This window comes from Garra rufa, chromosome 11 (assembly GCF_049309525.1).
Source record: "Garra rufa chromosome 11, GarRuf1.0, whole genome shotgun sequence".
Taxonomy (NCBI): Eukaryota; Metazoa; Chordata; class Actinopteri; order Cypriniformes; family Cyprinidae; genus Garra; species Garra rufa.
Window position 1 is genome coordinate 21,264,743 of NC_133371.1, and position 12,793 is coordinate 21,277,535.

The 12,793-nt window shown below is 39.0% G+C and overlaps 1 protein-coding gene across 1 annotated transcript; it reads left to right on the plus strand.

The window, feature by feature from the left end:
• Nucleotides 1-1,068: 1,068 nt before the first annotated feature.
• LOC141346081 (extracellular calcium-sensing receptor-like) lies at nt 1,069-4,535 on the plus strand. The gene is made up of 6 exons (XM_073850994.1): nt 1,069-1,289; nt 1,586-1,871; nt 2,027-2,854; nt 2,979-3,206; nt 3,393-3,516; nt 3,622-4,535. The coding sequence occupies exons 1-6, from the start codon at nt 1,069-1,071 to the stop codon at nt 4,533-4,535; spliced, it is 2,601 nt and encodes an 866-aa protein (XP_073707095.1).
• The last annotated feature ends 8,258 nt before the right edge of the window (nt 4,536-12,793 follow it).

Here is a 12,793-nt window from a genome sequence, read left to right on the forward strand (position 1 = left end):
TCCTGATTTTGTACGTTTGCCCACTGACAAATACATGATCAGTCTATAATTTTAATGGTAGGTTAATTTTAACAGCGAGAGACAGAATAACAACAAAAAATCCAGAAAACTACTTTCAAAAAAGTTATAAATTGATTTGCATTTTATTTTATTGATTTGAGAGAAAAATAAGTAGCTGATCCCCTAGCAATCAGCACAATTTCTGGCTCCCAGATGTCCAAGGCTGTCCAAGGATGTCAGGGACAAGATTGTAGACCTACACAAGATTGGAATGGGCTATAAGACCATCACCAAGCAGCAAATTGAAGAAATAAATATAAAATAAATAAGGAGTTCTGTGATTTATTGAATGGTAATTGTCTTGTCTATTCCAGGGATTCTTGACAGACCCCTGTCTTACAGGGAGGGGTGTGACAACCTACATCTTATGTGGGGTTTTCCTCCAGCCGAGTTGGATAGTTGGTTCCACCCTGCCAAATGCTTGTTCTCTGTTAGTTTCACTGAGGACAGCTGTTGTTGATGTCCTTTTGGGCCTTTTTCCCTGATTGCAGCACACGACTGTCATCTAGACGTTAGATTAAAGACTGTCATGACAATTTTCAAATGCAGGTTTAATAATCAGTCAGTATAAAAACATTCAGAAATTGATAACTGAGAAATGTGCATGCATTAAAAAAAAGATATATATTTTTTGAACTCATGAATTTAAGCTTACTTGTGTATTTGTTTTGTGATTATTAAATTTGAGACCATAAATGTATGGTGTTTTGGTTTAAAAGAGACAAGTACATATCTACTAAGTACAGTATTTGTATTAGGGAAACCTTGGGATAAGATAAATACCAACAATTATTATCTGCATAAATTTGATGTCATTTAAATTTGTTAAAATATTATTAATACCTTGTTTTATAAGGAGCCTTATACTTGGTGATAGGCACCAAAATAGCAAAAATGACGTCTTCATTTCCAGAAAGGCCAGTGGCACCGCCTGCTTTATAAAGTGTCACACACAATCTTTATGATTAATCAGTGAGCTGTGTGAAGAGTGAAGATAAAAAGAGAGGGATGTGGTTAATTCTGTATCTTTGTTTGTTTCTGTCTTGCAACTGTATCTCTGTAGCTTTGATGGCCAGTTCAGGTACCTGTAAACTACAGGGACACTTTTCACTGAATGGGATGTACCAGGATGGAGACTTTCTCATTGGTGGTTTGTTCGAGGTTCAGTACCTCAAAGCATTCCCAGAGCTGAGTTTCAGAACGGAGCCAAAACTACCACGCTGTGAGCTGTGAGTTTTGACCACACCAGCAGAAGAAAACATAATATATAGTAATTATTTGGAAATGTACAGCTATTTTTGTATGCCTTAGTACACACTATAACTTGACAATGATAATTTAGTATAACAAATTGTACATTTGAAACAGTCCAAAAACGTGATCTCACATTGATATTGTGTTATGAAATTCAGTTAATCTTTGGTTACTGATTATTATTATTTTATTATTATTATTTTTTACTGTTACTGTTACATTTAGTATTACTGAAGTTAAGGATGTAATTAATTTGTATTGGCATCTGCAGCTTTTATATGACAAGCTTCCAGCAGGCACGAACAATGGTTTTTGCTATCAATGAGATTAATAACAATCCCAGTCTGCTGCCTAACATCACGCTTGGTTACCAGATCTTTGACAACTGTTTAAGGCTTGGAGTGGCATTTCGTGGTGCTATAGCTCTGTTTAGTGGGACAGATGAGACTGACCTCAACTGCAAAGGCCCACCACCGGTGATTGGAATCATAGGTGATCCAGGTTCTACTCATTCTATTGCGATTTCCAGTGTCCTGGGGCTGTTTCGAGTGCCTATGGTAAGAAAAAAAAGTATTTCCAAAATACTATTGTGGAAACTCTATTAATTATTTCTCTAATATATATATATATATAAATTATTAGTGAAACAGATAAAAAAATAATCTTCCTCTCATCTTTCTTTCTGTCTCTGATCTCCATCTCTCCTAATTAGATTAGCTTCTATGCCACCTGCTCCTGTTTGAGTAACAGGAAAAAGTACCCCTCTTTCTTCAGAACAATCCCCAGTGATGGCTTCCAGGTACGGGCTATGGTTCAGATCTTGAGACATTTTGGATGGATCTGGGTTGGTCTCCTCTACAGTAATAATGACTACGGCATCTACGCTGCTCAGTCCTTTCATCAGGAAATGCAGCTTTTTGGACATTGTGTTGCTTTTTCTGAAATCCTGCCCCATGATAACAACCCCAGAGATATTCAGCGCATAATGGGAGTGATTCAGGCCTCTACAGCTAGAGTTGTGGTTGTTTTTTCCCATTCATCCTTACTGATACCTTTGATGAATGAGGTGGTGTTGCAGAACATGACAGGCAGGCAGTGGATTGCAAGTGAAGCTTGGGCCACTTCACCTATGTTTCACAGTCCACGTTTCCACCCATTCTTGGGTGGTACATTGAGCATTGCTATAAGGCGTGGAGAGATACAGGGGCTACGGGACTTTCTGTTACGTCTTCGTCCCAACACTGATCAAAGAAATAATATATTAAGAATCTTCTGGGAGAACATTTTTGGGTGCAGTTTTGAAACTGAGAGTAAACAGACAGATGGAGAGCAAGTGAAAAAAGTGTGTACAGGGCTAGAGGATCTGAGTACCACAAACACACCATACACTGATGTTTCAGGGTTGAGGGCATCTTATAATGTGTACAAGGCAGTTTATGCTCTGGCACATGCGCTTCATGACCTGATGCAGTGTGAGAAAGGGAGAGGACCATTCAGTGGGAACAGCTGTGCCGACATGTCAAATCTAAAACCCTGGCAGGTAAAACCCACAGGTATAGTGTAGATTGTAATGTAGTGTAGGATGTGGAACTGCCAAATGTCTGCTCTATTAATTCATATTTCAGATAAACATATAACATATGCCCTGTCTACAAAATGTACAGCTGGTTCACTACCTACAGAAAGTGAACTTCACCACAGGCTTTGGGGATAATGTGTCATTTGACAAGAATGGAGATGCTGTGGCCATCTATGATGTGTTAAACTGGCAACCAAGCTCTAATGGAGCAATAAAGTTCCACAAGGTCGGTGTAGTAAATGAAGTGGCAGCAACAGGGATGGAGCTCATGCTGGATGAGGATGCAATATACTGGAACTTTGAGAATAAAAAAGTAATGAACCTTGTATGTTGAATGTCATCCTTTTTGCAGATATAGTTATATACTATTCAAATCTATGATATGATCTATGATATGATATTCAAATCTTTGAATTAAAATTAATGAAAATGCCAAGCTTGTCATTATGTAAAAGAGATGAAAAAACACATGACTGATAGCAGTGGATGTCACTTTCAGCCTCCACGGTCTGTGTGCAGTGAGAGTTGCCCCCCAGGAACCAGACGAGCCACAAAAAAGGGCCTTCCTGTCTGCTGTTTTGACTGCCTTCAATGCGGAGATGGAGAGATTACCAATACAACAGGTCAGCAGATTATTTTTGTCAAAATATGAATGAAATTTAATCATTTGATATATTTTCACCAAAATAAAATTGAAACGTCACCTTCTGTCTTCTTTCTAATTTTAGATGCTACTGAATGCATAATGTGTCCAGATGAGTTCTGGTCCAGTCCAAATAATGTTCAGTGTGTTCCCAAAGAAGTAGAGTTTCTATCCTATGAGGATCCTCTGGGCATCTCTCTGACCACTGCATCTCTGCTTGGCACCTGCTTCTGTGCTCTTGTGTTGGTCGTCTTTGCTTATCACCATCACACTCCTATAGTACGTGCCAACAACTCAGAGCTCAGCTTCATTCTACTGTTGTCACTCAAACTGTGTTTCCTGTGTGTGCTGCTGTTTATTGGCCAGCCACAATTGTGGACATGTCAATTAAGGCATGCTGTGTTTGGCATAAGCTTTGTCCTGTGCATCTCCAGCATCCTGGTCAAGACTATGGTGGTAATAGCTGTGTTTAAGTCATCTCGACCAGAGGGCAAAGGAGCAATGAAATGGTTTGAAGCAGCTCAACAAAGATGCACTGTTCTGGTCCTAACAGCACTCCAGATTGTGATATGTGCAGTCTGGCTATCAACTGCATCTCCAGCACCTTATAAAAACAACCAGTATGTCCGCTCTAAAATAGTATATGAATGTGCTATTGGCTCAGTGGCTGGTTTTTCAATGCTTTTGGGATATATTGGGCTTTTGGCAGCAGTAAGCTTCCTGTTAGCTTTTCTGGCAAGAAAACTTCCAGATAATTTTAATGAAGCTAAGTTTATCACTTTTAGTATGCTGATCTTCTGTGCTGTGTGGATTACATTTGTTCCAGCATATGTGAGCTCACCAGGGAAATATGCAGTTGCTATGGAGATATTTGCCATCCTGGCTTCAAGTTTTGGATTACTAGTGGCCATATTTGCCCCAAAGTGCTACATCATCCTTTTACATCCAGAGAGAAACACTAAAAAAGCCATCATGGGGAGACAAACACAAAATAAATAGTTTACTGTATGTATGTATGTATGTATGTATATATATATATATATATATATATATATATATATATATATATATATATTAGGGCTGTCAAAAATAACGCGTTAACGGCGTTAATTATTTTGTTGTTGTTAATTACGTCAAATTTTTTAACGCATTTCACGCATGCGCAGTGTGACGAATTATTTGTCAGGAAAGTGGTTGGGGAGCTAGAGGCGAGAGGGAGCAAGGTGAGCCTATGGACGGATTCAAATATAAAAAGAAAGATGATGGTACAGTTAACAAGTACAAGCCTGGGCGACAGCCCCTCTGCAACTGGAGTGGTTATAGCCAAGCTTAGGCCCGGTTCTACTGGGGTAGACGGTGCTATACCCTCAAACGAAAGCAAACCAATTGAAGATCTGGCAAACAATCCAGCCTTGTTCATTTCCTGACTAAGTGTAGACGCGATGTAAATAAAAGATTCATTGTGTAGTTTAGAAAGCTTTATTGATTATAACGGAACGTTGTGAGATCTCTATGAACTAAGATTTGTGACGCTTTTAGTGATAATAAAGGGAGCGCGCTTTGCACTTTCCATGCCATAATCCATTCAGAATTTGTATGAAAATTTCGTTTTTCTTATGTTTTGGGAATTAAATCTGCATAGTTGTGCTGGGTTCATTCTCGAAAGAGCGGTGACTGACACAGTGAGTGGAGAGTGGAAGATACATAAAGCCGCTTTGCAGGTCATCGAGGCACCAGCTCAATCATTTGCATTTTTTCAGTGGAAGCAATTTAAAATTATCCGTCATTTTTGCTCACAAAGGAAAAAGTAATACACCAAAAAACGTTGCAGTGTTTTTATAAAATAAAGAAAACAAAAATGATGCGCTTTCTGTCGTCTCGTTCTTGAACAGGAGTGCTTAACAAAAATAAAGCTAAATGCATGCCTCACAGACATGATAAACATATCTATAGAAAGTTTTAAATTATTACTTAACGAAATAAAACAAATCGAGCCGTTATCGAAAGTAAAAGCGAAAGTCTCGTGTTGTTTCCACCAGCGCGACATAATTGATGGATGTCTAAAATATAAAAAATAAGGAGTAGCCTAAAACAGGCCCGATGCGGGCCCTGGCATAATATGAAAATGTGAAAATTATGTATCTGTGTCCTGTTATTTATATTTTGGTATGCATTTCAGAAAAAAAAAGGTTAGGATTCAGGTGTCGTTGCAAATAGTGATTAATCATGATTAATCCACTGAAAAGTCTGATTAATCTGATTAAAAATTTTAATCATTTGACAGCCCTAATATATATATATATATATATATATATATATATGTGTGGGTAGATTACTTACAAATTGCATGGCAACAATTGTAGCGTAATCCAATTGTAACGTAATCCATTACACATTTTAGGTAATATAATCAGATTACTTTTGACCTAACTTGTTTATCACATTTATTTAAACTTTATAATCTTGTACCATAATGATATAAATTTAATTGTAATTAACAACATGAATTGCATTAAACATTATATTCCATCAAAGTTTCCCAAACTGGGGTTTGTAAAAGAAATTAATGTGAAATTAAAATAAATCATTTTAAAATAACAATCAAAATATAGGACCATTAACTAATTTCAGAGAACCGTGAACATGCAGATGGTATTAAAAAAATTATTTTAAAATGTCAGGGGTACTTAAAGGGGTAGTTGATTATGATTTCACTTTTTTAACTTTAGTCAGTGTGTAATGTTGCTGTGTTTGAGCATAAACAACACCTGCAAAGTTGCAATGCTCAAAGTTCAATGCAAAGTTGTTGATTGACCATCCTTTTAAAGTAAATATATTAGGTGAAAGAGGTTTAGATGACAAAAAGTTTAAAAATGTCTGCAAATAAAGAAATAATGAAAATGTATGCATTGAGTGTGTTTGAGCCTTTCAATAATACATAATAATGGAGATGGTTAAATAACCATTTGATAATTCAAATAAAAATGAATGTGTTTATCAGTAGTTGATGCAATGTTGAAACCCTTCTTAAACCAGAAATGTAAATTCATTGGTCAAATGTTGTGTCGCCACCTGTCTAATGTCTGACAAAACTTTAGGACTTTTCGAGTGTATATAAGCGGTAGACTACTTTACAAAGAAAAAAAAAACAAGATAAAAAGAGGAATTAAAAAGAATAAGTTAATGATTAATAATGTATTGCTATTGTTTGAATAATATGTAACCATGTAATCAATAAAAAAGTAACTGTAGTCTGATTACAAGTATTTTAAAATGTAAATTACTCTAATTACAAGTACTTTGTTTTCGGAATCTGATTACATAATCCAGATTACATGTAATCAGTTACTACCCAGCTATGTATGTATTTATGTATGTATGTATCTATGCATACATCTACTGTATCTATCTATCTATCTATCTATCTATCTATCTATCTATCTATCTATCTATCTATCTAATTAAGAGGGGTAGGAATAATCTGAAAAAAGTGTGTGTTGTTGTGGTGATGTTCCAAATCTCATTATTCCATAGTCTGTCTAAATACTGGATTCTGTTTGGCTGGCAGGTATGCAGTAAAACTGTTTAATGCACAGGTAGTTTCAATTCAGTTTAATCACCGTTCTATAATAATGCACTGCTTTAACTGATGCACACAAAGAGAGAGAGAGGTCGGAGATCGCAGATTGCGCTGCACACACACACACACACATAAACTTGTTGTTAACGCTTCCCCGTGATTTTTATTAATAAAATAGCCTAGATACTAGATTGTTACATTATATTCCTCAGCTACGAGGTGGTAAAATCTCTCTTTTTGAAGTAATTAATTGTTTGTAGAGAGAGATGCGTGGCTGCAGCATGCAGGTAAAACACAGACAACTGTCATCTCTCTTTTTCTCTCGATCGATAATTAATTAAAATAAATGCTATACTTAATTCAAATAAATGTGATCTTACCTCTCTATTTCATCTCTTTGTCTGATTTGAAACAGGCAGAATGCTAGATCTCACATGCCATAACTAATGAAAATAACTGTAATTTTTGCCCATTTGGTCAAATATTGCACTGCAAAGAGCAATACTAGTTTTAACTTGTCTATAACTTGGCAAATGACCATGGAATAAGTGGGATAATCAACAGCTTGCCGTGCATTAAAGGATTTTAAATGCACTTTGCGTCGTGCATTTAAAATCCTTTAATGCTTTGCAATCCATTGATTATCTCTTAATTGTCCACCTTATAAACCAACATACCTTTTAGGAAGATTCAAGTAATATTATTTACAAGCATGACAAATAACCTTTTAAGAGCAGTCAAACAAGCAATTTTTAAGACATAACATTAATAATTAGCTCTTAAACATGGTAAATAATTAGACAATGTTGAAAATACACAGATAATAAATGGGAATTGTGATCTATTACAATAGAGAGGAAAAACACAGTGGTCTAACTGTCACAGTCTTGTGTAAGGAGGTGCAACATGAAGGCGAAATACAAGTCTTTAATATAATCCACAATAGGTAAATCTGGCATGAAGGACAGGAAAACACACACATACATAACCTTGAGATCTGACCACAAACCCAGAACTAAAACCAACTTATAAAGGGTTCATAATGAGACAGACATTGATGAGGACAGAAGCAGGAAGGATTAAATATGGGCAACAGAGGGAGAAATCAACATAAACAGTCCAAACGGATGTGACAATTCTCCCCCTCCCGGAAATGGCTGACGACTCCAGGGGGGCGACCGATGGAGGCAGAGTAGGTGGAGGTGGATCCTGAGGCAGAGACGGAGAGCCGAAGATCCCGGGCGACACAGAGGATCCGGAGGGCCAAGGTGGAACCCAAGGCTCTGGCAACCGAGGCGGAGATCTGGATGTCAGCGGTGGAGCTGGAGCGACAGAGGACTGAAGTGGAGGGAGGGAGGAGCCCAACGGAGCCAGTGGGACGGAGCAATGAGGAGTAGCCGGAAGAGTGGAGCCAGGTGGAGCAAGTGGGCCGATGGGCGACAGTGGAGGCAAGGGAGCTAGGAGCCGGGGTGGAGACAGCGGTGGCAGAGCTGAGGCAGCAGAGATGACTGGAGGAAGCAGGACAGGGTGGGTGAGTGGGAAATCCAGGCAGGCAGGTAGTTCATGGCAGGCAGATAGTTCAGGGCAGACTGGTAGTTCAGGGTAGACTGGTAGTTCAAAGGATGGTGGAAGAAGAGGGGGCATGTCTTCATATACATCCCCATAGAAATCGATCAAGTCTTGTTCTATAACAATAATTTCAGATCCAGTCTCAGCTCACTCTCAGCGGTGGTGCAGTGGATGGTGCTTTCCTCACCACCCTCACACCCCACTGAAACATCCACTGTCGCAAAACATCCACTGTCATGTACGATGTAGTCGGCATAATAATCATGGTTGATAGTAAGATAGCAAATGTAAAAGAAAACCAAACTGGACACAAGAACAGCTGTTACTTTTTGCCCAACTGGTTAATAAAAATAAGCATTTCTGTCAGGACCACGATCGTCAAAATGATAGACATTTAGCATACATTTTTGATTTGGTGGGATAGTTCTGTTCTGGGCACAACTCCCTGCCCATTCATGCAGCCTGTCATGAATGAGCAGGGAGAGCAGCGATAATAACCCCCCAAAACAAACGATAGGCCAGAACCTCCCCCAGCCACAACTGATGGCAAATCTGAAAGAAGCATGCCCTTCTGGAATAAGAGACTGAGACAGTGGCCCCTTACAGAGAAGGGTAGCAGCATAGGGGCGCTCTTCATTTATAAGCAGCTATGAAGAGCAGCAAGCCCCCTCCGGAGGAGTGTAGCAACTAAGAAGAACTATTCTTTTAAACAACTAAGTACAGTACCTGAAAAATAATGAAAATACCACTATCGTCAACACTTACAATTAGCGTACATTTTAGGTTGGGGGTATGGTTCTGTTCTGATTACTCCCTGCCCCATCCATGCTGCTTAGCATGGATAGGAACAGGGAGAGCATAAATAACCCCCCCAAAACAAACCATATGCTGAACGCCCCCAACCACATGCTGACAGCAATCTAACTTAAATGCCTTATGGAAGGAGAGTGCAGCGAAGGGATTTCTTCTGCTATGAGCAGGTAAGCAGAGCAGCTTGCCCCTTCAGGAGGAGTGTAGCAGCGAAGGGGTGCTCTTCTTTATGAGCAGGTAAGAAGAGCAGCAAGCCCATTTAAAGCAGTACCTGAAAAGTTTAAAGATGCAGAAACCTACTAAAATTGGCATCCTAGTTTGCAGCAAATATGGCATACTGCAACCATAGAAGCATGCAAACAACTAGATCAGGAATTGAAGATTCTACCTGGCCTAAAGCTTCAGCATTCATTTAAAAACTATTACAGCATAAAATGACTTAAATCGACTCAGGTTTGACCTCCCATTGACATTTGTGCTCGTTATGTTATGAGTCCTCAATCTGACAAACCACCTGAGCATTGACAAAATTCCTTAATCATAGCAAGTTGCAGCAATCAGAGAACTTAAATAGCATTCCAAATACCAGATGAGTCATAAGCCGCAAGCATATTCAAGAACAATCAGATGGCCTTAATCAACAGCTTAAACTTTAGCTTCTTGCAGTTAAATATTTAACTGGGTACCCATTTGCAGTAACAGCCAATAGCTTAAGCAACAAGCAGGTCTAGCTTCAAAACGTGATACTGGACACTTGATAAACCATAACAAGTAACAAGAAAGCCAAAATCCCAATACCCTGTTACCTTAAAATCAAAACCTTCTGAAATAGCATAGACTGGGGTAGCATGCCCTTACAGAAGAAGAGAAGCAACAAATGGGTGTTCTTCTTAAATAAGAAGCTGAGAAGAGCAGCATGCCCCTTTAATGCAGTACTGAGTTTAGGAAACAAGCATGTTGTCTTTGCCCATATAAATGTTATCATAATTAACAACTTTAGTAGCAAAATCTACGTATGGTGCGTTAAGAATCAAGCACATTAACTTTGCACTAAATAGCGTTAAGTAACAGCACATCACTGACTTACACAGTGTATAGGAAAAAATAGTCATTTAGGTTGTAAAACAGCATTCTCAATACTAGGTGAGCCTGTTTTGTATCAGACAACCTTAAACAACAGCTTTAAAAAACAATCCTCTGCGTAGTAGTTAATAGTTAGTAGTATACAAACAATAAGTCTAAAGCAACAGCATGCCTAGTAAACAAACATTACTGAACAACTGTCTTAAACAATGAGCTATACTTGACAATAACATAGCATTATGCAACTAGAATGAAATAAGAAACTTAGATTGTGAAGACATTCAGCGATGAATAAAGGCTGAAATTTTCTAGTTCTTTCTTTCCGTAGCAGCAAGCATATTTCAAGAACAACCAGATAAACCTTAACAAGCAAGCAAATCTGAATACCCTGAAAGCTTAAGCAAAGACCGTGGCAGCATGGCTTTGCAGAAAAGAGCAGCAGCAAAGGGGTGCTCATCTTTAATAAGCAGCTGAGAAGAACACCGTACCCCTTTAATGCAGTGCAGCATATGGTTAATACCTGAAGTTAGGCAACAGGCATGTTTTCCTTATTTCCATTAGCATTAATAACATCCTTAGTAGCAAATTCTGCATAAGAATAAAGCACGTACCGATAAACTTATGGTGCGTTTCCACTGGCATGTAGCGAGTGTGGCAGAGTGAGCGTTTCCAATTCATTCATAGGAAGTTGAGCTTAAACGTTCGCGTGGTGCATTACGGGATTGAAAGCGACATGGAGAAGCGTTGAGAGCAGCTGAGAGCAGCACAAAGGTTGGGCATTCCTCAACTTTATGCAAAACTAGAGCTCAAAATGCAGAGCGACAACCAATCTCTGTGAAAAGTAGGCAAGGCAAGATTTTGACATATGCTTCTGAGTATTTGCTGGATTACTGAGCTGAAATCCCATTTCATTGAAGTCATGCAAAGTAAATGCACTTTGCATGCTTCATTACATGCGAGTGTTTAGTTTGCGAACCACGTTTAAAAGACGATGATGAAACGCACAGGTTGTAAACATTGCTTAAAAGTGGCATGCTCTGCCCTAAATTTGACACTCCCCAAAGCAGTGGCGTTGTAGCATTGCCAGCGGCACTGAGCGCAGATTTGATGCTGTAGTGGAAACGCAATGTAAGTTTGATGGCTTTTGAGCAACAGCATATCATCACTAAAACACAGCGTGTTGGAAATAAATAAATTGGATGAATTTAATGAAACAGCGTTCCCATTACTAGATGGCCTTTACAGAGCAAGCCCATTTCGTATCAGACAGCCTTGAACAACTTAACCTGTGTGTTAAATACAACCATTGCCTAACAGTGGCGGCGTTTCATAAACCATAGTTTTTTTTTTTTTTATATAAAACACTGCATTGTATGTGGCTTATCAGACCCTTGCACTTAACATTTTTGAAAATTAATGAAAATCAAGCTCAAATTAGTTAATGATGTTTTGACTAGCCAAAGACGAAGATCTGCCTTTGTCTTGTCTTAGAATGGCTGCATCAAGTGCATCAGATTATATGCTTCATCAACTACTTCGTGTAGCTGTACTGTGCATAGTTTTTCTTGTTTCACTTTGCCAAAATCTCATGATGTGAATGATGAAGCACCATATGCACAGGACGTTTGAACGTATAGAGCACGCACTTATTCAAACGTCAGCTATTGATTTACACTTGTATTGCGAATGAGCTGTCTGCAGGGATAGTTCACCCAAAAATGAAAACTTGATGTTTATCTGCTTACCCCCAGGGCATCCAAGATGTAGGTGACTTTGTTTCCTCAGCAGAACACAAACTAAGATTTTTAACAAAAACCAGTGCAGTCTGCTAGCCAAATAATAGAGGTGGATGGGCACCAAACCTTTAAAAGTAAACAAAAACATGCACAGACAAATCCAAATTACACCCTGCGGCACGTGACGATCGTCTCAGGTTACGTATGTAACCCTGGTTCCCTGAGGGAACGAGACACTGCGTCATCAACGCTTTGGGGATTGCCATTGGCGAGCCGCACTCTGAGTCATAGTCTAACAACCAATCGGATGACGGGAGTGACGTCACAGGCGCGGTGACGTCGGCGACCAGGAAGTATTAAGCACGTGCGTTTGAAGCCGGCGTCAGCTCAAAGGAATGAAGCGAGCGCCGCAGGGATGCGGGAATTATGGTCCGAGACGCAGTGTCTCGTTCCCTCAGGGAACCAGGGTTACATACGTA

What these genes read in the sequence shown, in the direction of transcription:
- LOC141346081 (XM_073850994.1), top strand. Translation starts at nt 1,069, where the DNA reads ATGTGGTTAATTCTGTATCTTTGTTTGTTTCTGTCTTGCAACTGTATC. An exon ending in CAAATCTAAAACCCTGGCAG is followed by an intron (nt 2,855 to 2,978) that starts GTAAAACCCACA and finishes CAAAATGTACAG; the next exon opens with CTGGTTCACTACCTACAGAA. An exon ending in GGAACTTTGAGAATAAAAAA is followed by an intron (nt 3,207 to 3,392) that starts GTAATGAACCTT and finishes TGTCACTTTCAG; the next exon opens with CCTCCACGGTCTGTGTGCAG.